General features: G+C 45.1%; 1 protein-coding gene across 8 annotated transcripts in view; it reads left to right on the forward strand.

The window, feature by feature from the left end:
- MYO1C (myosin IC) overlaps nt 1–25683 on the forward strand; it is a 50065-nt gene that overhangs the window by 8560 nt on the left and 15822 nt on the right. For 5 of the 8 annotated variants that reach the window (XM_085557407.1, XM_085557404.1, XM_077787506.2 and 2 more), the window contains 2 exons: nt 22729–22884; nt 23457–23572. In XM_085557407.1, the coding sequence (XP_085413533.1) occupies nt 22759–22884; nt 23457–23572 (242 nt within the window). In that variant the 5' untranslated portion in view covers nt 22729–22758. Of the gene's footprint in view, nt 1–980; nt 14743–21616; nt 21677–22728; nt 22885–23456; nt 23573–25683 lie in introns of those variants that run through there. The other 3 variants (XM_085557409.1, XM_077787507.2, XM_085557405.1) reach the window with 3 other exon arrangements.

Raw genomic sequence — 25683 nt, forward strand, 5'->3', positions numbered from 1 at the left:
CATTATTGGGCTTGTCCCCAGGGCTGCTGGGGGTGATACTGTGTCCTTGTGTCACTTCTCCAGGATTTCAGTGCTCAAGGCATGGGTGTGTGCAGAAGGGAGGGGATGAACAAGCAGCCAGAGAGTCTTGGAGCTTCATCCATGTCACTTCCATGAAATGCCCTTTCTTTTGTATTCCCCCAGTATCTAAGATAAGTTTATCCTGATATCAGTTCTGTTTAGAATCATAGGATGGTCTAGGTTGGAGGGACCTGAAGATCATCTTGTTCCACCTTTCACTGAACCAATTTAAATTGGTTTCACTGTAGTCCTCCACTGCCTGCCATGGACTTGCATCCATTTGACCCTTTGATTAACCCTTTGAAACAAAGTTGTGAGAGCAATGATGAAGAAAACAGCATTTTCTGTTTATTTAGTTCCCTGAACTGTCTGCTCAGAGCTGAATGGATCTTAGTCCCAGTCCAGAGGGGAAGAGGGCACAGCTGGGACAGAGGCTGTGTCACAGTAACATCAGCTGCCCAGGCCAGCTGACAGCAGCCTGGGACTGCCCTCTGGCACCTCAGAGGACATTTACTGTGCCTTTTTCACCTTGGACAAGTGTCTGTAGTGTAATGATGTGGGAAGATAGCTTGTGTGGTTGTTCTATTCTTACACTGCTGTGTTTTGATCCTTGGAGTCAGTGCTAGTGAGAAGTTTGTTTGCTAGAAGCTTCTCCAGTCACAATGGGGGACTTTTGTGCTCTGATGTGTGGGCTGATTGGCACCCAAACCTCCCAGCATGTGGATGTGGAGCTAGGCCAGCTGTTTGGGACATAAATGGTAATTAGTTGTTTTCTAAATGTTGGCTTTATCAAGGTTTACAAACAGAACAGGCCATCTCCACTGCTCATAATGAGCATTCCCAAGCTCCAACAGTCCCAGCTCCTGGGCAGTGCAGGAGCACCTGCCCATGAGACCTGCACTGCTGGTGCCCTTAAATGTGCTATCAGATCAGGGGGAGAGAGGCACTGATAATCCTTCCTGCACATGCTCGGATACACAGCCAGGAAAAGCTGGTGTCTGTCCTGCCTCTTGCCAAAGCATCCTTAGAGTGGCATCCAAAACAGGGTCCAGTTGTGGTGTCTGGAATATTTTGCTCTCTTCCCCTTCCCAGAGCATTCTTTTGTATGGATGGAGTTTGGGAGAGCCAGTGCACTGAGGGTCAGGATGGGGGATACCTTACCCAGGTGAGGATGCTGAGATTCCCACTTTTGCCCTGCTTTTCACCAGGTGTAAACATCCAAGGAACCTTTGAGCCCTGTGGGAGTCTAACAAGGCATTTGTGGTGGGTAGTAGAACAAGGTTACTGTGTTGTGGTATCTGAGCATGCCCTGAGAGACACAGGCAGAAAGGGTAAGGGAGAAGGAATTAATTCTGCTGCCAAAACCTTCCGTGCAATAGGTCGGATGTGGCTCCCTGCCCACTCTGGCCATACGTGCAGGTTCCTGCAATTTGTTGCTGTCACCACCAGCAGTGGCACACAAAGAAACAAAATTTAACAATGCCATCCTGCAACAGAGACCTCAAGAGGCTATTTCTAGATGGAATTTAAGCTCTGTGTGATGTAGTGGACTGTAGGCTCATTGTGAGGGCAGAAAACAACCCAAAGTGGTTTGCACTGAAATTCTTTATGCTGTAGCAGGCAGCTGGATTAAAATGTTTTGGAGATTTGCTCCTTTTTGATGCACTGTGGGTGAAGAGCCTTCACAATCAGCTGTGACCCAGCAGGTGAGCTGGAGTGGGTTAGCACTTGGAAAAGTGAATTTTGGAATAGTGAGGTTTAGCCCTGCAGCTACCTGCACGCAGCTACTCCTGGGAGCCATCAGCTGTTGTGGAATTTGTCAGCTCTCCAGACAAGTGTGTGCTGCCTCTCACACACACCAGCAATTCTGAGAATGTGAAGGGCTCTCAGATTCCAGTCCTGTATGGCCCTTCCCCTCCAGCTCTAGGGGCTAGTGGAAGCAGGAAAGGAGGTCAGGCTTGAAATCCAAAATCGGAGGAGAGGAATTTGTGGATGTACAGCAGATAACGCCCATCACTCACTGCACTTGGCCACTCCCAGTGCCCCTCCTTTGTGGAAAGTCTGATTAAAGCCAGCCGCTCTGCCCTGGCTGTCTGAGCCATACATCCATGCACAAATGCCAGATTCTCTTCATTCCAGCCTGCTGACTTCAAGAAGGACTTGCTCTGACAAGCTGGAAATGAGGGCTGGCAGCTTCATCTGCAGCTCAAAGGCTTTATCTCTCTTAGACACTCTTCCTAACATTTCCCACAAACACTGCTCTGCTGGTAGGAGCTGTTGCACACACAGGATCCATCAGGCACTTATGAATAAAGCTTTACCTTGTGTAACTCTCCTCAGAACAGGCAAGGAACACTTCACAAAGCATTTGGCACCAGGCCTGTGGCAGAGCTGGCTCTCCTTGTGCTTCAGCCTCATTATCTGGGGAGCAGTAGGAAGAGTCAGCTCAGCCTTTGATTCTCCTGTCCCTCTACCAAGCACTGATGTTCTTTCCTCCACAAAAATCCTACAGTCTGGCCTCCATCTCCCTCTTGGACTGTTTCCATCAGCTGAAAGCTGGCAGCTTGCCATCATCTCCAGCTTCCACACCATATTCTGACAGTTCTGCACCTCAGCCTCTCTTCCCTCTCTGAACTCCCACCTTCACTCCTGCCCCACTGCTCCATGATGAGTTCTTTGACTCCCAGGATTGTTCTGGCTCCAGCAGCTGCTGTTCCCCTGGTGTTGCCTCACTGCTCCATGAGGGATGCCTGCTGTGTCCACCTGTTAGGGTTGTTTTGCATGTGCCTTTAAGGCAGCTGCTTCTGCTGCATTTGCAGCCTTAAACCTGGAATATTCATATTCCCTGGCCTATCTCAATCAATGGATGAACTCAACCTTCACTAAATGCTTTCAGATCTATTTGAAATGTAATAATGGTTCTAGAGAACCTGTGCCAACAACTGCAAGATAACCAAGCACTTCTTTGATTGCTGTTTCTGTTTCAAAATCAGTATTTGAGCAAGTGTACATTTACATTCACATATTTAACATGTGGAATGAGACAACCTTAAGCTTGAGGAAGTAAGGTGTGCACCCTCATATAAGAATTTATCATAAATCAAATTTGGGTCATCACTGATTGTGACATGATTTCTGCTTAAAAGGGCATCTTTGATGTCATCACCATATTGTTTCACAAGCAGCTTGTTGCTTTTGTTATTTCAGGTTGGGGAGGGTGTGTGCATGTCTGTAGCTTCTAAAAACCATCAGGCCAGTGTCAAATGTCTGCCCAGTGCTTCACAGATTGCACAAGTGGCTGTTAGCAGACAAAACTCCTTTTTTTTTTTTTTTGGTCTGATTTTTGAGGGAGGGCTGTTATCACAGGGCTTTGATTTATGGCCATATAACCACGCCTGCTGAGCAGAAAGGGGGTCCCAATGATATCTGCTCCAAATGCTCTCTCCTGACCATGGGACTGTGCTTCCTGGACATTGTGTGAAATAAGACTTATGAAACAAAAGCTCTAATTGCCCTTTGTGAAGCTTGGTACAAAGCTCACAGCTCTGCAGCAGCAGGATATGAGACTTAGAATCATTGTTGCAGTGAGGATTTTGAACAAGAAGCAGACATGAAGTACCCAAAGCATTTAATCTCTGTGTTTTATTCATCCTGGAGCAAGTGTAATTTAAAGTGGTGCCTCTATAATTGATGAAGTATCTTTTTACCATTTGTTTAATTACCAGTTTCAATGTGTAGAAAGCAGCAGATCAATAATTTACAGTGATGAACTTCCCTGTGTCTCTGTTTTTCTGCTTCAACCATGCAAACAACAACTCCTGATTCAAACCCTCAAATATTGATGCTTTCCTTTAGGCGATATAAAAAAGCTTAACCTTTTTCCTGCCACAGGTGCACTCCAATACCACTGAAGCTGAGGGCAGAGCCCTGACCTTGGCAAGGCAGGGTTAATTTAGGGCTTGCCCTGCATTTTGTATCAGTTCTCAGCTTTTTGCAGCCTCCTGCCATTGTCGGAGTGATGAAGGCTGGGCTTCTGTTGTTGCTGTAACAGCAGATGCTGCTGCCCTGGCTTTAGGAGAGTTGTTAAAACAGAAAATTTAAGCTAATGAACCAAAGCTGCTGCCTGTGGTTTATATGTATTTCTTACATGATGGGTTTTGTTAACAAATGTTGACTTTTCTATGTGAAATACCTATTCTGGAGATTCTTGGATCCTTCTGTCAGGTTAGAGCTCAGATTCCCTCATGGTCCTGCAGCACCTCCTCAAGGGGAGGTCCTTGATCTGTCCAAAAGGAGCTGCAGGATCTGTACCTGTCAAATCAGAGGGGAAAAGGAGTTTCCTTCCCAGTGGGATGGGCCTTCAGACAGTTCCTCTTGTGGTCCTGGCTGTCATGGATCGTGGGGTTTTCCCACACAGCATCAGAGCAGGAGATCTAAAGACACCCAACTTCCATGAGATCTCCAAATCCATGCAATTCTAGCAGGATGGTGAGCTCTGCTTTCAGTTTCCCAGTCTCATAACTGAGATTCTTCTCACTTTTTAGAACCAAGAAAAATACCTTATTTCTCCTGGACCTGCCTTTGAGCAAACAACTTAGTGACTGCATCTTGGACTTGGTATGAAAAATAAACAGGAAATACATCCCTTTCCTGTCTCTTAGGAGTGCCAGTTCTCATCTACTGTTGGAGAACAAGATGCTGTGGGACAGTTGGCATTTCTCTTAATGTCACAACTGTCAATTCCTTCAGGATCTCTCCTTTCAGCTGGAGCTCACAGCCCAGAAGAAGGTTTTGTTTTAGAAAGTAGGTGTAAAGGGTCATGAGGAAGATTCCTGGGCCTGTTGTGTTTGCCTCAGCAGGGTTTGTGCAGTTTTGCAACCACCAAATGCAGGATTAGGAGTAAATCACACAGGGAAAGAAAAAGGGTTTGGACCTAACCACAGCTAGGGAATGAATATTTCCATTCTCTGCAGAGACCCATGTTTATCCAGATGTGCATCACACATTCCTGAGAATCACAAAGGGATGGACTCCTTCATTGTTCTTTAGTGTCTCTGTTTCTGATTAAACTGATGTCTCTGATAACACAGAAAGTTTTGAAAATGCTGAGAGCAGAACTGTGTCGTTCTCCTTAAGAGGGAGTTGAAACTGCCTTGGAGATAAGATATTGCTTGTTATCCAAAGGGGGCTAAGTTGCAGGCCAATAATTTATTTATTTTTTAACATCAGTGTCATTGCTGCTTCTTTTACATAAAAAAAAAAAAAATATCTTGATTTTAGGTGGTTTTGATCCAATATGATTGTCAGTTTTTAAATTCTTGGAAAACAATGTTCTGAATTGCAAATGTTCTGAATTTGAGTGCAAGCTGATGCAGGTGGATCCTTCTGAAATGATGGCTGTATTTTCCAGGCTGCCTGCAACACTTTTGCCATCATAATGACAGCTCATCGTTCCCTATGGATATTAAGTGATGCTAAATCTATTTTGGGACAAAAAAGATTCACCAAAGCATTAAATCCTCCATTGAAGGCTCCTTGGGGTGCAGGCAGAGCAGCCAGAGGAGATGACCTCACCCAGTCCCCTTCATCTGGTGCCTTTTCCCCTCATTTTCAGCAGGAGCAGGGCAGGCAGGGGAAAGGGAAGCAGCTCAGACATCAGCTGCAATATCATCTGCCCATGTGCTCAGCTCGCTGCCAGGGCCAGCCTCACTGCAAACTGCTCAGCCCCTTCCTTTGGGCACAAGCTGGAATTTCTACAGCTCATCCAATATTCTTCTTTTGGCTTCATGATCTAGTTGTTGAAACTCTTTCCTTAAACTTTTCTTAGGGGGTTTGTGCCATCACAGTCAGTGTAAAGCTCTTTGTTCCCATACAAAGAAGGGTTTGAAAAGTTCAGTCTCATGTGTGTCACTAATAGTTTTATTAGAACTTATTTATAACTTTTCACTGCCCCAAAATAACTGCCTGCCTTAGGCCAACAAAGTCAGTTTGAAACAGAGGAGAGGAAAAAGAAAAAAAAAAAAAAGTTAAAAAAAAAAAGTGGAAGTACAAATTGTGCCTGTAAACTCTTCACTTATAAATTATCAATTAAAAACTGCTTCACTTGTTTGAATGTCCAAAGCATTCAGTGTGCTCACAGAATTTAACTCCACTTGGGAACTTGGAGTTTGCTGCAGAATTGCTATGTTGGCTTTAAAGCAGGTCACACCCAGAAGGGCAATAAGAACTTGTTACTCCCAGGTATCACCCAACACTTGCAGGTTGCTGACTTGGCTTTTTGCCCTAAGCAACCTGTGAATAATCCATGGAACAAACAAATGCAATTGTACCAATACAAAAGGTTGCTCACAGCAACATATCCCCATATTTTGAGTACAAATGATACTGATATGCCAGATATTACACTGATATAAAAATCTTTATCCTACTATAAACTGTCCATAGAAATGGATTTTGCTGTTACGGGAACAGTAGAGTGGAGTAGGGTTAGTTATTTATTGGGGTATCACTCATGTGCGAACTATTTTATTAAAAAATCCAAATTTAAGCAAATATGTTCCATATGCAAGCCTCTCTCCTGTGCTTTTCAGGAAAGTTTTAGTCATTTGACCTTTATTCTTCTGACTTTGGAAGCTTGAATATACTCATAAAATCAAGATATTGCCTATGCTGCAGTCTCCACATAACAGAAAAGTTCATGGCTTTGAAAACAAATTAGAAATTCCACTATAGCTTTATGAAAAGCTCCATGTCGCCTTAAAAGAAACAATTTAATTTGTCTGTTTTGGAGGGAGGTATTTCCTTTTTAAACTGTTTTTCACAGTACCAATGATCTGATTTTGGGTGTGGTTTGTTTTAATGTAAAGCTACATTGGTGAAAGTTGCCGATTAAAAAAGGACAGGAGGGCTCAGTGAAGTTCAGTTGTTTCCTATAAAGCAGTCTGATATAGTAGATAAATTTGGTATTTGGATTTGTGTAAAATGATGTGTGTTGGCATAGTTAAGAGTGATGTCTTTCAGATAGCCTTCCTTAGGTTTCAGGTTTAACCTACTAAAGAAAATAAAGCAATTTAAACTTTCTGTTTTAGTGCTGGCAGTTCTAAACAGATAATTCTTATATTTAGAGAAGAATTTTGCAATCATTGGGGGCACAGTGAAGGCTTGGGATCCTGTCAATACAACATTTATGGGGTGGATGAACTCTGCTTTCAGACTCCCAGTCTCATACCTGTGATTCTCCTCACTTTTTAGAGCCAAGACAAATATCTTATTTCTTCTGGGCTTGACTTTGAAACTGAGCAAACATCTTAGTGACTACATCCTTGGAGCTGGTATGAAAAATAAACAGGGACTACAACAGTGTTAGGGTCCAGCCTGACAGCTGAGACTTTGTACTGACTTAAATCCACAGGGAGCTCGTTCCCAAAAATGTTTTTCTCCAAATTTAACTTCCAGATACCACTGACCACAAACCATACCAGCAGAGGCCGTCTTGCTGAACTGCTTTGTAATTGTTATGGAGCAAGTATTACATGAGAAAAGAGGCATAAGAGCATTTAAAAATAACTCCCTTTTTTGTAGCTGTTTTTCTCTCACAGACATAACCACTTGTGTTTCCCAGCTCTGAAAAACCTGCCTTTTGCTTGCACTCTCTTTCCCCCTTGCTGTGTAGCCAAGGATGTGAAGTATTTAACAGGACAAAAATTAAAGGTCAGTCTAAAAACCCTCAGAAATCAAGATGTCCCTAAAGATAAAGCCCAACATGAAACATCCTCTTGGCCCAGAACATGCCCTGGAAGGCTTTGAGTGCACACCCTGTTCTGGCCAGGTGTTGTGGGGACAAGGGCCAGGTACAAGCAGCTGCTGAGGTCCTGGTGACACTGGAGGAGTCCTGTGGGACAGTGGAGGGAATTGGGAATAATTGGGAATCTCAGCCATGTTTTCATGGGGACTGTGAAGCTCCTGATGCTGTGATGTAGAGAGAGTTTTGCTGTCAAAATCTAATCTCTCATCAGTGATTCTTTCACAAGGGTGGCCTGGGTTGTTTTGTTTTTTTTTTTTTTTTAAGGCTCTCTTTTTGAAGTTTGGGGTTTTTTTTATTTTATTTTTAATTTGCTGTGGCAAACTGAACCCCGCAGCTCGAGGAGGTCTCACCAGCTGACAGGGAAATGTTGGGAAATGTTGGCTGGGATTTGGCCTTGCTTTCCCCTGGAAGCTGTGTCATTCTGCAGAGAAGAGACATAGGATGTGGTAGGGCTACAGATACAGAATTGTTTGTATATTTTGTCACAAACATCTCTTGCTGTCAGGGAGGAAAAAAAAAAACAAAACAAAACCCAACCAAAACTCTGAGTTATAAATCTGTCTAGCAATTTATATTGTGCTCATTTCCGTGGCAGCTCTGGGGCTGTGTTTGCTCAGCAAGCTGCCCTGCACTGGGAGCTCCTGGCCTTATCCAAAGACAAAGCAGGATGGAAAGATACCCCTTGATGAGAATCACAGAGAAACCTTCCAGTTCTATCACTTTCCCCAAACGAGGTCTCTGGGAGTGTTGTTGTAGGAACTCCCTTCCATTTGTATAATATAGTATTATTCTTATATTATTATTATATAGTAATAAGAAGGAGGGAAATCTGTCCTTTAACTGGGCTTGCAGGTTTGGTGTCTGCTGAAGAGATGGTGAAAAGTGTGGGTTGGAGCTACAGCCCCAGAGCAGTGCCCCTGGCAGCTCTGCTGGGATGTGCCCTGCTGCCTGGAGCTGCTGAAACTCATGGCCTAGGAGACATTAATTCCTGCAGTTCTGTGGGAACGCTGCAAAAAAATGAACTTATATGGGTACCCAATGTCTTTTCTTGTCTTGTTTGAACCAAGATGAGTTAGAGAACTGTCCAGTTCATAAAACATTTGTGCTCCATGGATCTGCAGCCCAGGAAGGGGAGCTCTCAGCCTGCCCTCTGCATCAGCACTGCCTCTGTTGTGCTTTAGGGCATGGCTGTGTCTTTTCCTGCCCTTTCCCAATAGGAGACGTGCTCAGCTTTGCTTTGCAAGTGTTATTTTGTAGATTTTAAAGTCTATTCAGTCTTTCTCCTGCCATGGAGAAAAGCAAGGGCATTACAGAAGGACAGAGCAGCTCTAATTTGTCCATTTAGTTGCTATTTTGGGCTGTAGGACTGCACTCTGCTCAGCAGAGGAGTCCCAGGTTAAACTCTGCCCCTCTGTGAGGAGGGGAGCCCTGGCTGTGCTGCCTTCCCCTGATGTGTGAGCAGCCTGGTGTGTCCTCCTCAGGATTCCTGTACATCCTTCTCCTCCAGACTGCAAACAGTTTAGTGCTGATCTGGCCTTATATAGTAATTTCCTATTATTAGAAACATTTCCTTGGGATCTTGCTCAGGGAGTAGCAGAGGGAAATCCTGTTTCCTTCATCTAACTTGCAGGCAAAGCACCAGTGCTCACTCTTTCCTTATCTCGTGTGGATGGAACAAGAAGTTTTTGTTGTGATCTGCTTTCCAGCCGTAAGCCCTTTCTAACACTGAACCTCTTTTCAGAAATGCAGGAAAAGAAATGTGAAGGAATAGGAACTGTCAGTCAGCAGTGTGAGCTGTAAAGTTTTGCCTGCAGCCTGTACATTCTCTGTTCTTTTTCATCATGTTTTCCTCATTCAGATTGAGTCCTTCCTTTGGAAAACCAACTCTCTGTTGAGTGCTGGTTTGTGTGAAAAGCAGTGTGCTAGGATGTTTCACCTGAGAGTGCCAGGGATGGGCAGACAGCCAATGGCTGTGTTAAAAAAGAGGAACAACTTTAAATTAAGGAAGGAGAAGTTTTTGTTCTGCGTGCAGCTAGGATGTGTTTTTAAAGGCGAGACTCGCTGGAAGCACCAAGATATGCACAGGCTTTGAACACTTAATTTTTCCTGTGAAAACATTTTTTCCCCTTAAAAGGAAGATGTAGGTCCTGCCACTAGGAGTGACTGTTTGGAAAGTCAGTCTGCAGGAATGCACATCAGCTGAACTGAGTCAGGCTGTTTGTGTTACCAGCTCCCTCCAAACCCGTCCCTGCCACAACTGCTGCAAATGATTGTGTCAGAGCAGGGCCACAGCAATCACAGGGAATTAACTGCTGGTTTAAACTTTGTTGTTGGAGTCAGTGCAACAATTGCTGTTGGGATTGGAGTGTGTTTGTAAAATCAGGGAAACCCTGACAGGGCCATGAGCGGGAGCAGCCACGGGCATGAGACAAACTGGCATCACATTAAGGGCATCTGGTAATTATAAAGTGGGACTTTGTTCTGATGGCCACTGTCAAAGCCAGCCAGCCATTTCTGTTTCACTGCTTCAGCAGAAAGCAACAACAAGGAAAATTTATCTTAATTTGTTAGATTAACCCAGTTTCTGTTTTCGCTCACGTCATAGACCCAGAATTATTGTGTGTGTGCGGGAGCCATAACTAAATACAAGCCTGTCATATGTGCTTTTTAATCCATCACCAGGGGCATCAAAACAGGGAACAGCAGTGGCAGAGATAGTGCAGGAATCCAAGGAGACATGTGCATCTACGTTTTTTGCAGTATTCCTCTTTTTTTTTTTTTTTTGTATTTATTTGTGAAAAACTGAGCTTGGGAAGAAAAGAAGTTTGGTGTTCTCACTGATGAAGCTTTCTTGAAACAAACAAAACCAGTATTGACAGTTTTAAACATTACAAAGCATAAATTAGAATCCAAAAGAATAATCTAAATATTCTTTGTCTTCTGGTTTTTGAACCCTTTTGGCCACACCTCACTATTTTTAAGGTTTTGTCTTTAACCCTGCAAACACCTTCATACAGAATTGGGGAATTCAGTCAGCTTTTGATGTCATGAAGTTTGCAGTAAAGTGAAGGAACTTTCACCATCTTGAGGCACCTTTTGAGTGAGTATAATGAGCTTTTGGTTTAACCTTTCTAGGTGTGCAGTTTCATAACTGAGCAGGAATGTTGTGTCTCCAGGGGCCAATGTCTTGTGTTCAAACCTCTGCTCATGGTTACTTGTTTGGAGCACTCTTGAGAGGGGAAGAGGAGATGTTTTAATCCAAAAACTGGGTAGAAAAGAGACAATTCTTAGCAGAACTAATAATGTAATGAGTAGGTTTTGCCTTTTTATCAAACCTGTTAAATACTTAGCGTTGCCTCTTTGGCAGGGTGTTGATTTATCCTTATCCTGCAGTCAGATGTTCATCCTCTGTTGGACACAAGGTGTTTTTCCTAAGCAGTGGGACAAATGTTCCTCAGAACCTTCAGCTTCTGCTATAGGGTGTTTTAAGAATGTGAGGCATTTTAATCAGTTTTAGATCAGGATAATCTGGACAGCAGGACACGTATGACAGGTTAAAGACATTTCTATTTTTTGATTAAGATGTTCCTCTGACCTGCAAGAGGAAGGGCTCTCAAATTCCTGGCCTGTTTAGGGTGGTTTCTTTCCCATGGTATTTTTGCCAAGTGCTTTCTAATTATGGAATGTGTCTTATTCTGTAGTTCTTTTGTAAGGCAATAATAACAAATATAAAAATCCAGAAAGAACTCACTCACTGATGATGAACTTGACGCCTTTTGGAATAACACAGATGTGATCCACGTTGATTTTTGAACAGCATAAACCCAAGGCAGCATCTCATACCTCCAGATTTATATTTGCAGTGGAATCTACACTGCAGAGGGGAACACTGATGGTGTTTTCGTGGGGCCAAACTCTTTATTTTTTCAGCAGAGCCACTGCTTGTGGGTGTAGCTGAGCGAGTCACGCTCGGCTCTGCGAGCCTGTCAGAGCAGGGCTGACAGGAAAGGTTTCCAGTCCCCTTGCTTTGAATGTGAAATTGTATGCAGGGAATCAGCTGCTTATCTGCAACGAGCAGAGCAATCCCTGTGCTCTAATCCAGGGTTTAAATGAGTCACTTCTAACTGGCGAGGCCTGGAAAACTTGATTCATCCCTCAGCCTGTAGTTGCCTGTTGGAGTGAGCCAGACCTTGCCAGCCATCCTCAGCAGAAATCACAGACAAGGGCTGGGCTCTGCTGCTGGAAAGGAAGAGTCTGGTTTTATCACCTTCATAATCCAGTATCAAGATCTTACAGAGTAAAATGATCTCTCTGCTTTCCTACGTTTTTCCCTCCCTCTCCTAATTTAGGCTAATCCACATGCAGGAGTGTTTTCCTCGCCAGCAGAAGTTGGGCAGTAGTTTGGCTGCAGAAAAAAGCATTTTGAGTAAAGGTCTTTCCAGTGGATAAATAAATAAAAGGGTTCTCCTGCATGAAAAAACCAAGGGAAATATGTAAAAAATGTACTTCTAAGTACTGGGTTGTTGTATATTCTTCTCTTATGTGGCATTTTCAGTGATGGGATGTGATCTGAGAAGTGTTAGGAGGTGTTAGCTAGGGAAAAGGTTGAGTTGTTTATGTGAAGATAACTCTGCTAATACTTAGAATTATAACAGGAGTTTAACTGAACTTGTTTGGTGACAATTCGATTGGTTTGAAGAGTGGAGCACTGACATTGTCCTCCTGAAGAATTAGTGCTGTGCCAGGCCACAGCTTTAGTTATGCTTGGAAAGCTCCTGGCTCAGGGCTCACTGTTGTGTTTCACTAATGGCTGATGTGGCTCAGTTTGGGAAATGGAGTTTATATCACCTCTGGTCTCACCTGTGCACAGGACAGGGGCTTGGAGTAGTGTCCACTTCCTTCAGTGCCAGCCCAAAACTAAACCCTCCTCCGAGCCACATCCTGAAGCTGCTGCTGTTAAAAATTCACCCAGCTGAGGTAAGAAGTGAATGAAAGTCCTGCCAAACAGAGTTGTGCAAGAACCACAAATCATGTTCAAAATGGAGTCTGGGAGGGCAGAGGAGCTGTGGCACTGCAGAGCTCCCAGCTGCCCAGCTCCATCCCAAATCCTTGGCACAGTCTGCCTGTGACATCCACAGCAGCCAGGATCTCTGGGATCTCTGCCTTGGGCAAAGCTAATTAGAGGGGAGTGCTGCACCCAACCACTGACAACATCTGCTACGTGTCTTTGCTTTTAAATAGCCTCCTCTCTAAGGAGGTTGAAGCCTTTTAGCCTTTTGCTCTAAATCTTTTTAATTCAGAGCTTGGCTTTACTCTTCCTGTAGCAGAATTTGTGAAGGATGCATTTTGATAAGAAGGAAAAAAACAAAGCAAACAAAAAACCCTTTTAAGCAGAGCTGAGTGCAGATAGTGCCAGTCATGAAACATCAGCAGCTGAGCTTGGGAATTATTCCATGGCTCTGCATGTTCAATAATTAGAGAATCTGCTTGACAACTCACAATATGAATTGCCTGAAATACCTGAGGGGTGGCATCCTCTCTAACAAATTAATGTATTTATTTACACTACCTACAGCTCCTTTTAGGATAGATGCCCAGCTTAGTCCATTGAGGAACAAAATAATAGAATTATTTTAGATTGGAAAGAATTTGTGGAGATTTCTAGTCCAACCTCACTTCCGGGCAGGACTAATTTAGATCAAGTCACTCAGTCATTGTCTGGTTGAGTTTTAAATATCTCCAGTGATAGTTTCACAACCTTTTGGGACCCCTGTTCCAGTATTTCACCGCACTCACTGGGGAAAAAAATTTCCCAGTAACTCATTGGAATTTCCCTTCTTCCAGCTAATGTCCACCGTCTCTTATTCTTTCACTTTTCCCTAATGCTGGTAAAGGCTGTGCAGTATTTTTGTTAGAATGCCCTTATCTCAGGCAGGTGGGTGGGAAATGAGGTGGGGTTTTCACACTCTTGGTGTAGCTATGATCACAAATAATTCTGTGTGAGAACAGATGAGCTCAGAGACAGCAAAATGTGCAACTTCTCTTTGCAAGGGCTGGGGACTGAGGGCAGCAGTGCCTTCACTGTGTCCTCTAGAAAGCTCTTCCTTGGGTAGTGCAGGTTGTTTTGTAATAAAGACCTCAGAACTTCCAGGTAAAGTTGGGGTTTTGGATGGCTCCAAAGGAATCTGGAATAAAATACTGCTGAGCCAGGTAGGACAGGGCTTGGTGGAATTGGAAATAAGTGAAATTTAAGGTCCCTTCCAATCCAAACCATTCTGTGATTCTAAATCCTTGTGAAGGCAAACTGCATCCAACCCTGGACTCCTTGTGGCCCTGTGATTTCCTGAGGGGGTGATTCCAAGTGTACTGTCAGTGCCAGGGTTGGGATTGGGTGTTTGTTGTGTTTGGGGTGAGCTGGGAGTGGGTTTGGGGAGCCCTGCCCACGCTGCTGTTCCAGGACAGTAACCCAGTGTCCCAGAGCTCATCTCTTCCTGTCTGATGGCTGTGGTTTGTGTGCTGGGCTCGGCCCCAGCTTTTCCAGTGCCTGGGATTACTTTTCTTTCCGTTTTTCCCTGTCACTGGGCAGCGGGAACTCCGCGGCAGAGCGCAGCTGATTTCCCTGGGACTGCCTCTGCTGGGCCACTCCTGGCTGGGAGGGAGTTCTCCTTGGAAAACGCCCTCTCCACATGCTCCAGTAGGAGCTGGTGGGAGGGAGGGAGTTCTGACTGCACTGAAAATGCCATGAAAAAAAAAAAAAATTAAAAAAATAAAGGAACTGACAGAAGAGAGAAGTTGTCTTCAGATTGCTGCTTTTTGCAGCGGCGTAAGCGAAGGCTCTGCGAGGGCTGCAGGAGGCAGAGATGAAGTTCCGAGGCGGGGTAAGGTTTATTTAACTCCTCTGGTGGCTTTGCAGCTCTCAGATGCCTGTCTGGTCTCAGAAGAAGAGAGGAGGCTTTCAGCAGGGAAGTGAAATGCTTTGAGAAGGATCTCTTCATTTAAAAGTTGTGTGAAAAGGGGTGAAATGAGCTAAAAACTCAGAGAATACCTGTTGGGAGGAGAAAGGCAAGGTGGGAGTTGAGAAAGTGGGAAGAGAGGAGAGAGCTGGGCTCTGCTTTAGGAGGGAAGAAAGGGTGGAGCTTTCACTTGGGCACAAGGATGTGAAAGGACCGTCCTGGAGCTGGGCTCTGCTCCTCTCCTTCCCAGGGCTCCTGTCCAATTCCTGCCATCCTAGGGAATGGCAGGAAGTACCTGCTTAAGGATTCATTGCCACTCAGCTTCTCCAGGCTGTTTTAGTTTAGGAAAATTTTGTCCATGCTTTAGCAGCAGCCAGAACACCTGGCCCTGCATCCTGCATGGGACAACCCTGGGCTTGGGAAAAGGATTTTGTGGCAAAAGATTGACAGGACTGGGATTATTACCTGGAAAAAAAGATGAGGACAAGAGGAGGAAAAAAAAAAATAACAGTGCCACAGAAAACACTCCTTTTTCTGTGTTGTGTAGCATGGGAACAGGGACACTGAATTAAGCTAAAAGTTGCCAAAGAGATGCAAAGATTATTTTCATACAGTGAATAATTGGGCCATGGAATTCACTGACTCTGGAAGATGCTGAGGTCAAGAATGAGGGAGTGTTATAAAAAAAGTGTGTGGGCTTTTGCCTGGATAAGAATGCTCGAGGCTTTAATTGGTAAAGTGACCAAATTTAGGAAGAGAAGAGTTGAAAACGTCGCTTCTGTAGATTGGAGCAATTCTGTGTTAAAGAAGAGTTACCATGGGGCTGGTGTGTCCCATACCTGCTCAATCCAGAGATCCTTGCTTGTTTTCCCAAATATTCTAGTGCTGACCACTGAGAAAATGATGAAGGGCAGGGCAGAGCTTTTGGAGACCCTCCTCTGTGGAAGTGGAGGTGCCAGGGCTCCACAGGCTGTTTCTGCTGGTATCTGGTGTGCTGGGGCCAGCCCCCGTGCCCAGCTGTGGGCTGGAGGAAGGCTGGCAGAGGTGGCAGTGGGATGGGCAGAGGTGGTGCCCGGGGTGGTGCCCAGTTCCCCGCGGGAGCTGTGGGGTGGAGGTGCCCTTCGTGTGGCCCCGGAATGCTCTGGAGCTCTCTTTGGAAAGTTTGAGTCTCTGAGAGAGCTCGTGGTGTGAGAGGGCTCTGTGGGGGTGTGGAATGCAGTGGGGAAGGGAAGGGCTGCCAGTGGGACACAGGGCATCGCCAGGGCACGGGGCACAGGCAGTGCCCCAAAGCTGCCAGGGGCACAGGCAGACCCTGGCTCTTCATGTCTGAGCTTCTGCCACCCTTCACCTGCTCAGCTGCTCTGGAAATCAGCACCAAAACTCATTGGAAAGGGCAGCAAGTTGATGTTTTGCCTTTTTTAAATGCCTTTTTGAAATCTGTTTGTCCTCTGAAGCTGCTGTGGGATGCCCAGGCCTGTGGGCACAGGTCTCCTGAGCAAACTGCCACCAGCAACATCTTTGAACCAGCAGCAGCTAGTGCCATCTGTTCAGAGCAAAAATGTCAGCTCCCTAAATATAGAAATTCTGTGTATTTACTTTTCCAGCCCTGGTGATCTTTCTTTGCCTAGTTCATTTTTCTTAGTGCTCTTTTATATTTAGCCTGTTGATTGAAATATCATTACCCCTCTTGATGGTAAACATTTTTCCTGTCCTTCAAATCAGTTCTTACAACTGCCTTTTCCTTTTCACTGCTAATTGCTTATTTCCTTACTCATCCCCCCACAAAGTAAAATCTGGAAGGTATAATTATGTTATAAATATTGAACAAATAATATTAGCTACTTATTATTTCAATTTGTCCCTACCCAAAATGTGGAAAACGTCAAAGAAATTACTTTACAAGAATTAGTCAAGGATGTAGCATTTCTTTTTCTTGAATATAATTTTTTTAATAGTGTATTCTGAAGTTCCATCCTTCCATCTGGTTAGGATGGGAAGTATCAGAGGGACAACCAAGTTCTGAGTTCCCTAACTCCAGACATTCCATTGCTGGTGATGTATTGGTCTAAAATAAGCAAGAATAAAAAGTAATTCTGAGAAAAGGTCCTTGAGTGGCAGCTGCAAACTAAAGTTGTTTCCTCTAATTCTGCTGGTCTGTGTCACCAGCGTTGTTACCTGCTTTGGTCCCAATCCACCTGACAGCTCTGCTTTTCCCAAGTTGTCCTTTGGGAAATCACCTCATTTGCCTTACATAATTAAAAGCAAAACATAAAGCATTTCCTTTTGTTATTTGATTTTTTCTTTTTTAACTAAACAAGCCAAATACCTGTCTTATCAATTATTAGCTGAGGTGGCTTCAGAAAGGGCAGACAAACCCACGTGGTTGCTTGCAGGGGATTTTTATGGGAGACACAGAGCTGCCTCTCAGGAAATCTTTCTTTCCAACCCAGCTGTTGACTAACCCAGGGAGCTGTGTCCAGCACGAGCAGCTGATTTGCAGTGTGGCAGGAGGGAGGAGGATCCCGAGTGGCTGCACTTCGGTCTGCCAGGGATTTGCTGGCAGATTCCCTCAGTCTGGTCCACCTCTGCCATCCTCATTATTTCTTTCTGCATGCAGAGGGAAAGAGGAGCTTTCCCATTCTGCACCTTGGGAATTGAGGCCGTGGATACAACAGTTGATTTTTGTCTGCTCTGCTGTCTGGCCCATGTTGTGTCCAAGCTCTTTCCCAGGCTGTAGAATGAAGTAGAAATCAAAGGAATTCTTTTTCTTTCCTGCAGCTTTGGCATGACAGTGAAGAATGTCCAACTATCCATGAGACAAATGTTTTTTTGCTGCCACCTCCCCACGAGAAGTTCGTTCTTGGTTCAGGCTTGCATTGTCTTCCAGAATCTAATCTGAATTTCCCTTCCCACTCACATTTGGTTCTGGCCTGTTCTTCCGTTCCCGGCTTTGTGACTATTTCTGGAGCCTGCAGATCAATCATCTTGCACTTGATACCAAGATAAAGGTGCCTGCCTCTTCCCAGATGGAGCCACTTCCTGGGGTTCTTCCAGAGAATCTCCTGATGGATACAACCCAATCTGTAAAAATACATTGCCAGGAGAAAATATTGCAAGATATATTTTTAGGTGTTGAAACACAAGTTCAGTTTGTGTTGTGACTTTCCTTTCTGAATCAGTTGTGCAGTTTCCCTGCTCCATACAAGACCATTCACTTTGAGAATTCCAGGTGTTTTCTCATGGAAAGGAGTGGGAAGTTGCTGGTGCTGCCTGTTCCCTCTGTGTCTGGAGTTGAGTTTTAAACCATTCCAGTACCCCTCTGGGAAAATCAAGCCTGGGAATGAGTCTTGGTGCCACATTGGGTATTCCATGGCTGTGGAGCAGCTGCTGGACAAAGCCAGGGGGAGTTTCTTGCTCTGCTCAAGCCCCTGTGCTCATGGCAGTGCTGCTCTCCCATTTTCCAGCACAAATTCCCCCAAATTTGTGCTCAGCCTGGCTGACTCGAATCCTTTGGATTTTGCTGTGCAGAGCAAAAGGTCCTGTTTTTCATTTCTGAGGTGTATTAGTTCTCCATGTCCTAAGCAGAGGAAAAACTTTATCATGCTTTGGCATTCAGCAGAGTTTAAAGGAAAAATATGTGTTTACACCTTCACAATCCCTCGTCAGCGATTTCCCAGCTCAGTTTAGGAAACTCCTTGGTACAGTCTTGAGTGGTTTTGTACTCCCAGGAGCTTGGAGGTATTTGCTGGTCTTGTTGACTCTTGTATGAACACAAAGAAAAGCTGGAACTCCAGCCAATGTAAACCTGACTCTGCAGGCTGCATTCAGCAACCAATTTACACCAGCCGAAAGTCTTTCCCAAAATTCAATCCCAGGGCAGAAAAAGCCTTGTGGAAGCAGTGCAGCGCTGGTGATTGCACTGGCCTGGTCCCCACCATTCCAGAGGGACTTTTCCCTTCCTGGCCTTGAGCCACTGTTGTGCTTGAGGCTCCGGAGAAGACATTAAAAGCAAAGAGTGGGTTAAAATACAATGTGGGAACGAATCCCTGGAAACGGCACCATGGGGTGGCTTTGGGAAATTTGGCAGAAGTGAGTTTGGGCACTCTGGAGGGGAGTGACCTTCGGGACAGCAGGTTCAGCATGGGATGAAAGGGGGGATTGAGGGGAGGCACAGGCACTCCTGAGCCCACAGGCACCAAGATCACATGCAGATTGCTCAGGTTTTTGCCATTCCCCATTTGCAGCCTGTGCTGCGTGTGGCATTAGGTGTCTCCATCCTACAAAGGTCAGGATCCTCGGCTGCATCCTCCTTTTAATCCCATAAGGGACCTATAAGATGGAACTGCCCTAAATAACTGATTCAACGTGCTCCCCTTCCTCCTTTCCCTGCCTCTGACACTCCCAATCTCACAGGGAGAAAACCCAGAGACAATCACCAGATTCTTTTTTTCCTGGTCTTTGCTTTGCTGATGGAGTTGCGCTGGTTTGGTTTGGGGGTGTTACCCGGTGCCAGGGAGGCAGCAAAGCCTGGAGGAGGGATTTGATGTTGAGCTTTAGGCTAAGCCCAACCTGCCTCTGAGGTGGAACTTTCCCAAGCATTTCGAGGCAGCAGGAACTGGCCCTGCTGCTGAATCCTGGCTCCTCCCTGACCCTGCTGTGCTTCCCCATCACCCTGTCCCTGGCCATCCTCATTACACGTGGGACCAGTGTGGGAAAACGACCTGGATTAACACAATAAAAGAATCTGAGTTGGTTTTAATCCCTGTCAGATTTTCAGCCTGGTTTATTGCACAAATCCTGGGCCAGTGCAAACCAAAGGGTGCAGCTGCACAGAGGTCATCTCTCAGTATCACAGCAGCTCCTCTTCCACTGTGCTCTCCTGGCAGCTTCCAGAAAAACTGATTTCCACAAGGAGGGGTCTGATCAGACCCTCACAGCCTTTGTTCTCCCAGTTATCTGGAATATACTCCCTGCCACAGGGCAAGTGGTCCAAGCTGATCTCTTGCCTGGATGTTGTAAATGTATCTCAGTCAGAGGTGCTTTGGCACAAAGAAATTCATCCCCTGCAAAGACAACAAGAGAATCCGTGTTGTCCATAGACAAACTGCTTTAATGGTTAATTAGCTCCACTGTACCACGTTTAACCCCCCAGACTGGGTTTTCTAGCATTAATTTACAACCACCAGATCTGGTGCCTGCCTGCTAACAGAAACTCGCCAACATTTTGGTTATTTTAATTTATTCAGTGCCTTGCTGTCACATTCATCATTCAGTAGGAACATATGATCATCACTGTGATTATTTTTTCTCAAGTAGTGTCTTCCCCCACCACTTCCTTCCTTCTGCATGACTGTTCTGTTTCCATTTTGCAAAAAGGGTTTATTTCCACCTCCTTTTATGGCCCATGTGTGGATGTCAGTGGCAGTGAAACAGTTAACACTGACATTTGAAGCTGGTGGTAGACTTGGACATATGCAATAAAGCAAAATGCTGGCATGGAGCAGTGCCTATTGCTCAGCTCTGGCTTATATTTGCACTCAGCTTGGGCTTGGGGAGGGTACAAGACTGAGTGAAGTTTATATTCAGGAGGCTCTGACTGCATCACATCCCCTAGGCACATTTAATTATCACCAAAAATCCACTTTCAGTCATTGGTTTGGCTTTTGTTTCAAGCTGCCTGCAGATTTGAGGTGGTTATTTTGTTCTCACGGCGAGGGGTTGGAGTTGAATGAGGAGACAAAAACTGGAGGAAACCGAAAGTCCTTGGCCTTAACTGCCTGTCCCAGAGGAGGTGGCAGGAGTGGAATTTTCTGTGTTGTGAGGGGGATGCATTGACTCTTCCCTCTCCTGGATGTGCACAGCTGGGATCACTTTGTCCTGGCCCCAGGGAAGGGCTGATGAAAGAGCTGCTGAGGTGAGGTTTTCTGTGAAAGGCTTCAGGATTACATAAACTGGGATTAACTGTGCGAGGGTGGAAGTTTCTCCTCAGTCCTTGTTGAGGCAGATGAGTTTTAGGACTATCGTTGTAAATTTACCCACTTGCAAAGGAGTTACTTTCCTTTGGTTTTGCCTTTGTTCTCATCACCTTGGCCAAAACCTGCTCTGGGATTGCTCTGCTCTGTAGGAGGATTCCAATGTCTAGGCAGAGTTTATTTGTATGTGATTTAGCTCTATTTTCCATTCCGTATCTCATCACCTCCCTTCTCCAAGGGTTATCCCTTTTCTCCTCACCTTGGTAAAGAGGGTAGAAGACAACAGAGCATTTTGCTGAAGCTGTGAAGGACTTGGCTTGGAAAATTTTGGACATTTTAGAACGATTACTTCATGAGAGTATCTGCAGAATTCCTCCCAGGCTGTGTCTTTCCAAGCTTAGAACTCGGGCCTTCCAGACCATGAGACTAATTGGAAAAAATAAAACAGGAAATCAAATGATGTTTCTTTGTGGTGTTTGAGCCATTAGAGTGGGTCTGGATTTGAGATTTCCAGAAGGAACTGATTTTCCTATCTGAAAACTGCTTGGTTCAGGCAATCATTTCTGCCCAGGCTTACAGGGAGGAAGCCAATTAGAACTGGCAGAAATAGGCAAAACTGCATTTACTAATCATTTACCAAATTAAAAAAAAAAAAAACATTTACCCAGAAATTGGTGAATTGATACAACTGCAGACTGAAGGGATTTGCACCTGGTTTGACCCAAATTTATACTTGAATGACTCTTGATTTTATTACTGTTTAACACAACTTCAGGTAAATTTTCTTCCTGACCAAGGCTGGGTTTATTTTTCTCCCTGCACATCAGTCCCTGTGGTTTGACCACTTTTACATCTTGGGAAGGTGCAGAGAGCAACTCTGTGAGTCAGTAAATGTCATCTTCATCATTGTGCAGGGTCTGGCATTCCCAGGTTGGGATGGATGTCTGGGGTCACTGTTGGTGCATGAGCCTGATTTAGGAACAGACCCCCTCTGGTGTTTGTGCAACATCCCAAAATATCACTTAGTGCTTTAGGGAAAAGGTTGAGGAGAAAGGTGCTACTATGAGCAGTTTGCAAAGTAAGAAGGGTTGAAGAAGGTGAGGAAATGCACCTCTGCAGGTGTGAGGCAGAGGGTTTCACACGTGGTTTCTCCCGTCTCTGGTTTCTGTGGTGCCTCTCTCTTCCCCACCTCTGTCCCTCGAGTAGAGATTTCCCCAGCAGGCAGCCACTGAGTCACCCCTGGGTGCAGATTTCCCCTCCCTCTTTACAGTGAGGTCAGGAGTCAGCAGATGAGTGCTTTCCACGGATGCTTGTGACTCCCCCACATCACATTGAAAATGTAACCTTTAAAGGAGGGTCAGTGGTAGGAGTCTCGATGCACGTCGGTGTCACGGTCTAAATTCAGTGGCGTAGGTGCAGAAATGCCCATTTCTCATTTCTTCTCAATTTTCTACGAATTTTCCCATTGGGTGCCTTGCTAGAACTTTTAAATTGGTCAGCAATGTGAAGCTGTTTCCTTCTGAGATGAATCATCATTAGTCATAAAAGATTCCTTACCTCGAAACAGCTTCCCGTTGTGAAATGAGAGAGAGGAGAGAACACATTTCAGTCTCTCTCCTGCTAACAGATGTCTGGGAAAGGAAACCCAAGTTTTATTCTCTTTATCCAATGTTTGTTTCTTTGGTTGATTTGAAGTTATTGGAAATTAAGCAGTAATTTTTCCCTAATGCTGGCTTGTCTTCCCTCAAAGCAATTAGAGCAGCCGTCTGATGAAGTGTTGTAATCACTGTTTTCAGCAGCAACAGTGGGATTATTTTAATATCCCACTTGAATATCTCATTTTAATATGGTTATCCAAGGGTAACTGTGCTTCTTGTGGACTCAGGGAAGTGCCTGCAAACCCACAGCCATCCCAAATTCCCTGTGCTTTTGGCTGCAGGGATTGGGAGCCAACGGCATCCGGCTGACCATGGAGAGCGCTCTGACGGCCCGGGACCGCGTCGGGGTGCAGGACTTTGTCCTGCTGGAAAACTTCACCAGCGAAGCTGCATTCATTGAAAACCTGAGGAAACGCTTCAAGGAGAACCTGATCTATGTGAGTGGCGCAGGGACAGTCACCAGGGTGTCCCTCAGTGACCTGGGGTGTGCTTGGTGCACGGGATGAGCCCGCCTTGGCTCTGCAGCGGGGTTTGGAGGTGCTGGTGGCAGCTCCAGCACCATGGGGTTTGTGCCAGGACCAGTCTGGGGTGCTGGCTTTGATGGGTGTAGGGACTCACTGCAGTGCCCCTGTTGAGATCTTGGTGGCATTGACAGCACTGAAAACCCAACCCCCACCACACTCTTCCATCTTCTGAGTTCACTCACTTCCACAACCCCAGACTTGAACTCGATCCTAAATGTTTATCAGAAATAATCCAGAATTGTGGCTTGTTGGAAACCCTAAAACCATTTGAGGTGCTTTTTACTCAGCGAGGATAACATGGCTGGCACAACTCCAGCAGCGTCACTTTCCCAGAGCTGAGAGTTCTCTTCCTCAGCACCCTTGACCTGCTTGGAAACCCTCAGCAGCATCCCCAGCGCAGCAGGATGGGTGTCCAGCCTCCAGAGACACCCGAGCTGTGCCTCCAGACCTCCTGGAAGCTCCCTGCTTTGTGTTCTGTTTTCCAGACCTACATTGGCTCTGTGCTGGTGTCTGTGAATCCCTACAAGGAACTGGAAATCTATACGAAGCAGAACATGGAGCGCTACCGCGGCGTCAGCTTCTATGAAGTTTCTCCTCACCTGTGAGTGGGTGCCAGGGCAGGTTTTGTCACTCCCACGCAGCTGGGACACGTGAAAAAAGGCAAAACCAGGACTTTGCCCTGTCCCAGCAGCTCTGGAAGTCCTAGGGACAGAGAGGATCCTCCGAGGGTGTGGTGTGAGGCTCTTTCTATTCCTGTTCCTCTCTCCAAAGAGGACGAGTTGCCTTTGCGAGGGCAGTATTTGGAAAGGGAGTTGGTTCCTTCCTGGCTGCAGGAACAGAGCTGCTTACCCAGCCCTGGCAGGACAGGAGTTCATTGTTCCAGGGTTATTTGGGGTCTCTGTGTCCGGGGCTAAGTAGGGGAAAGAGTTTCTGCTGTGTGGGGGTTTCTTTCCTACCTCTGCTGTTACTGCCTGACCAATATTTATCTGGTATTTCCCTTGTTGCTAAGATACCATCAGCCTGTTGGAACAAGGAATGTATTTATTTACATGGTCTGGCTTGGTGAGCATTCCCAATTTCCCATTTAAAAAAAAAAAAAAAGTTTGAGGTTTAAAATTATTTTTGAAAGCGTTTGAATTTTTCTTGCCAGACTGAAAGAAAAAGATGACTGAGAGCTGAGGCCACATGGCTTCAAAATGGTTTTTCTTCAGGACTAAAGGCCAAATTCTGAGCACCTCTTGGAGGATTTTTTATGTTGTGTTGTGTTTTGTTGGGTTTTTTTTTAAGACATCTTGGAAGAGTAAATGATATTATTTTTGAGAAAACTATTTGGATTGTTTCTTATTGCTGGCACAGAGCCCAGGAGAGTAAACAAACCAGAATGTGCTGCAAGCACAGAGAGGGGGAGAAACACCATTACTTGGGAAAGTCTCAGCACTTCATGTTGGATTTGTTAGGACAAAAATACGATTTTTTACTGTGTGAACCCAGATGGGGGAGAATTAAACCTGAAAAACCCTGCATTCAAACCTCAGTTCTCCTTGCCTATGGCCAGGGAATGGATTCTGTACCCTTAAATGTGAATTTTGGGACTCTCTGGAAAATCCTTGGAGTGTGGCTCTGTTTTAAAGGTGCAGTAGGTACAGGATGATAATGCTCATAGATAGCATGAAGCACTGAGCAGACGTGCTTTAATTCCACTTAAATCACACTGTTGCTTATTATTTCTTAGGCTTTCTTTCCTTTTAACAAGTCCCTTCAGAAGCTGTAAAATGTGCAGCTCATAAGTGAGTCCAGGAGAGCTGTGATCCTGGGTTCTGCTGCTCCCACTGGGAGAACAGAATTTTTTGCTGACTTTTTTTGCTGTTCTATTGCATTATTTGATTATTTTATTGCATTATTTGATTATATATGCATTTAAAAAATCCTCTGAGGAGCATCAAAATGCTCCATCTGCAGTATGGTGCTCTGGGCTTCTCCTTTTCCTGTAACTCATATTTTTTCCTCTTTCTCTTCTTCCAAACTGACTCTAGAAAGCCAAAACACTTCAAGATCTCTATTCCAGTGTCAGATAATTCAGCTGGGTTTTCTGGGAAGTGCATCACACTCAGAGGAGGAAAGTTATCCCTCTGGGCTTGGAACCCAGCATATTCCCAGAGATCTGTCACACCCTGTCCTGTTTATGGCCTGCAAAGGGGACCATAAACATCTTTATTTCTAGTGACTCTGTGCCTGACTGGAGCTCTCGGGGCCATAAACCACCCCATAAAGGCACAGGGGCCAGAGGCACTTCTTCAAATCCAAATTAAATCTGCATTTATTCAGCTGTTTTCCACAAGACTCCAGAGGCAGAATCTGGATGGGAAGAGAGGGACATGATGTATTTTGTGGGGCGAGATGTGTTGCCAAGGGAGCTCATTGGTGTTGCCTTAGCACCAAGTATTAATAGACTGGAGAAGTCCAGGGCTGTTATTTTGGTGTGATTACTTCTAATTAATAGCACAGCAGGAGAGTTAAAAAAAATAAATAAATAAAGGGAAAAATAATTTAAAAAGCCAAGCTGCTAAAATGTTGTCAGGTGTGTGAAGAAGAGAAGAAGACAGGATACCTGCTTGCTCACCACATGTGAGAGCTGAAAATGTTAGGGAGGTTCTCTTTTCCTGTCCCCATTGTCACTCATCCCCTGCTGCTCTCTGGTGCTGCAGGAGTGTG

This window comes from Lonchura striata, chromosome 19, assembly GCF_050655825.1.
Source record: "Lonchura striata isolate lonStrDom1 chromosome 19, ASM5065582v1, whole genome shotgun sequence".
Classification (NCBI taxonomy): domain Eukaryota; kingdom Metazoa; phylum Chordata; class Aves; order Passeriformes; family Estrildidae; genus Lonchura; species Lonchura striata.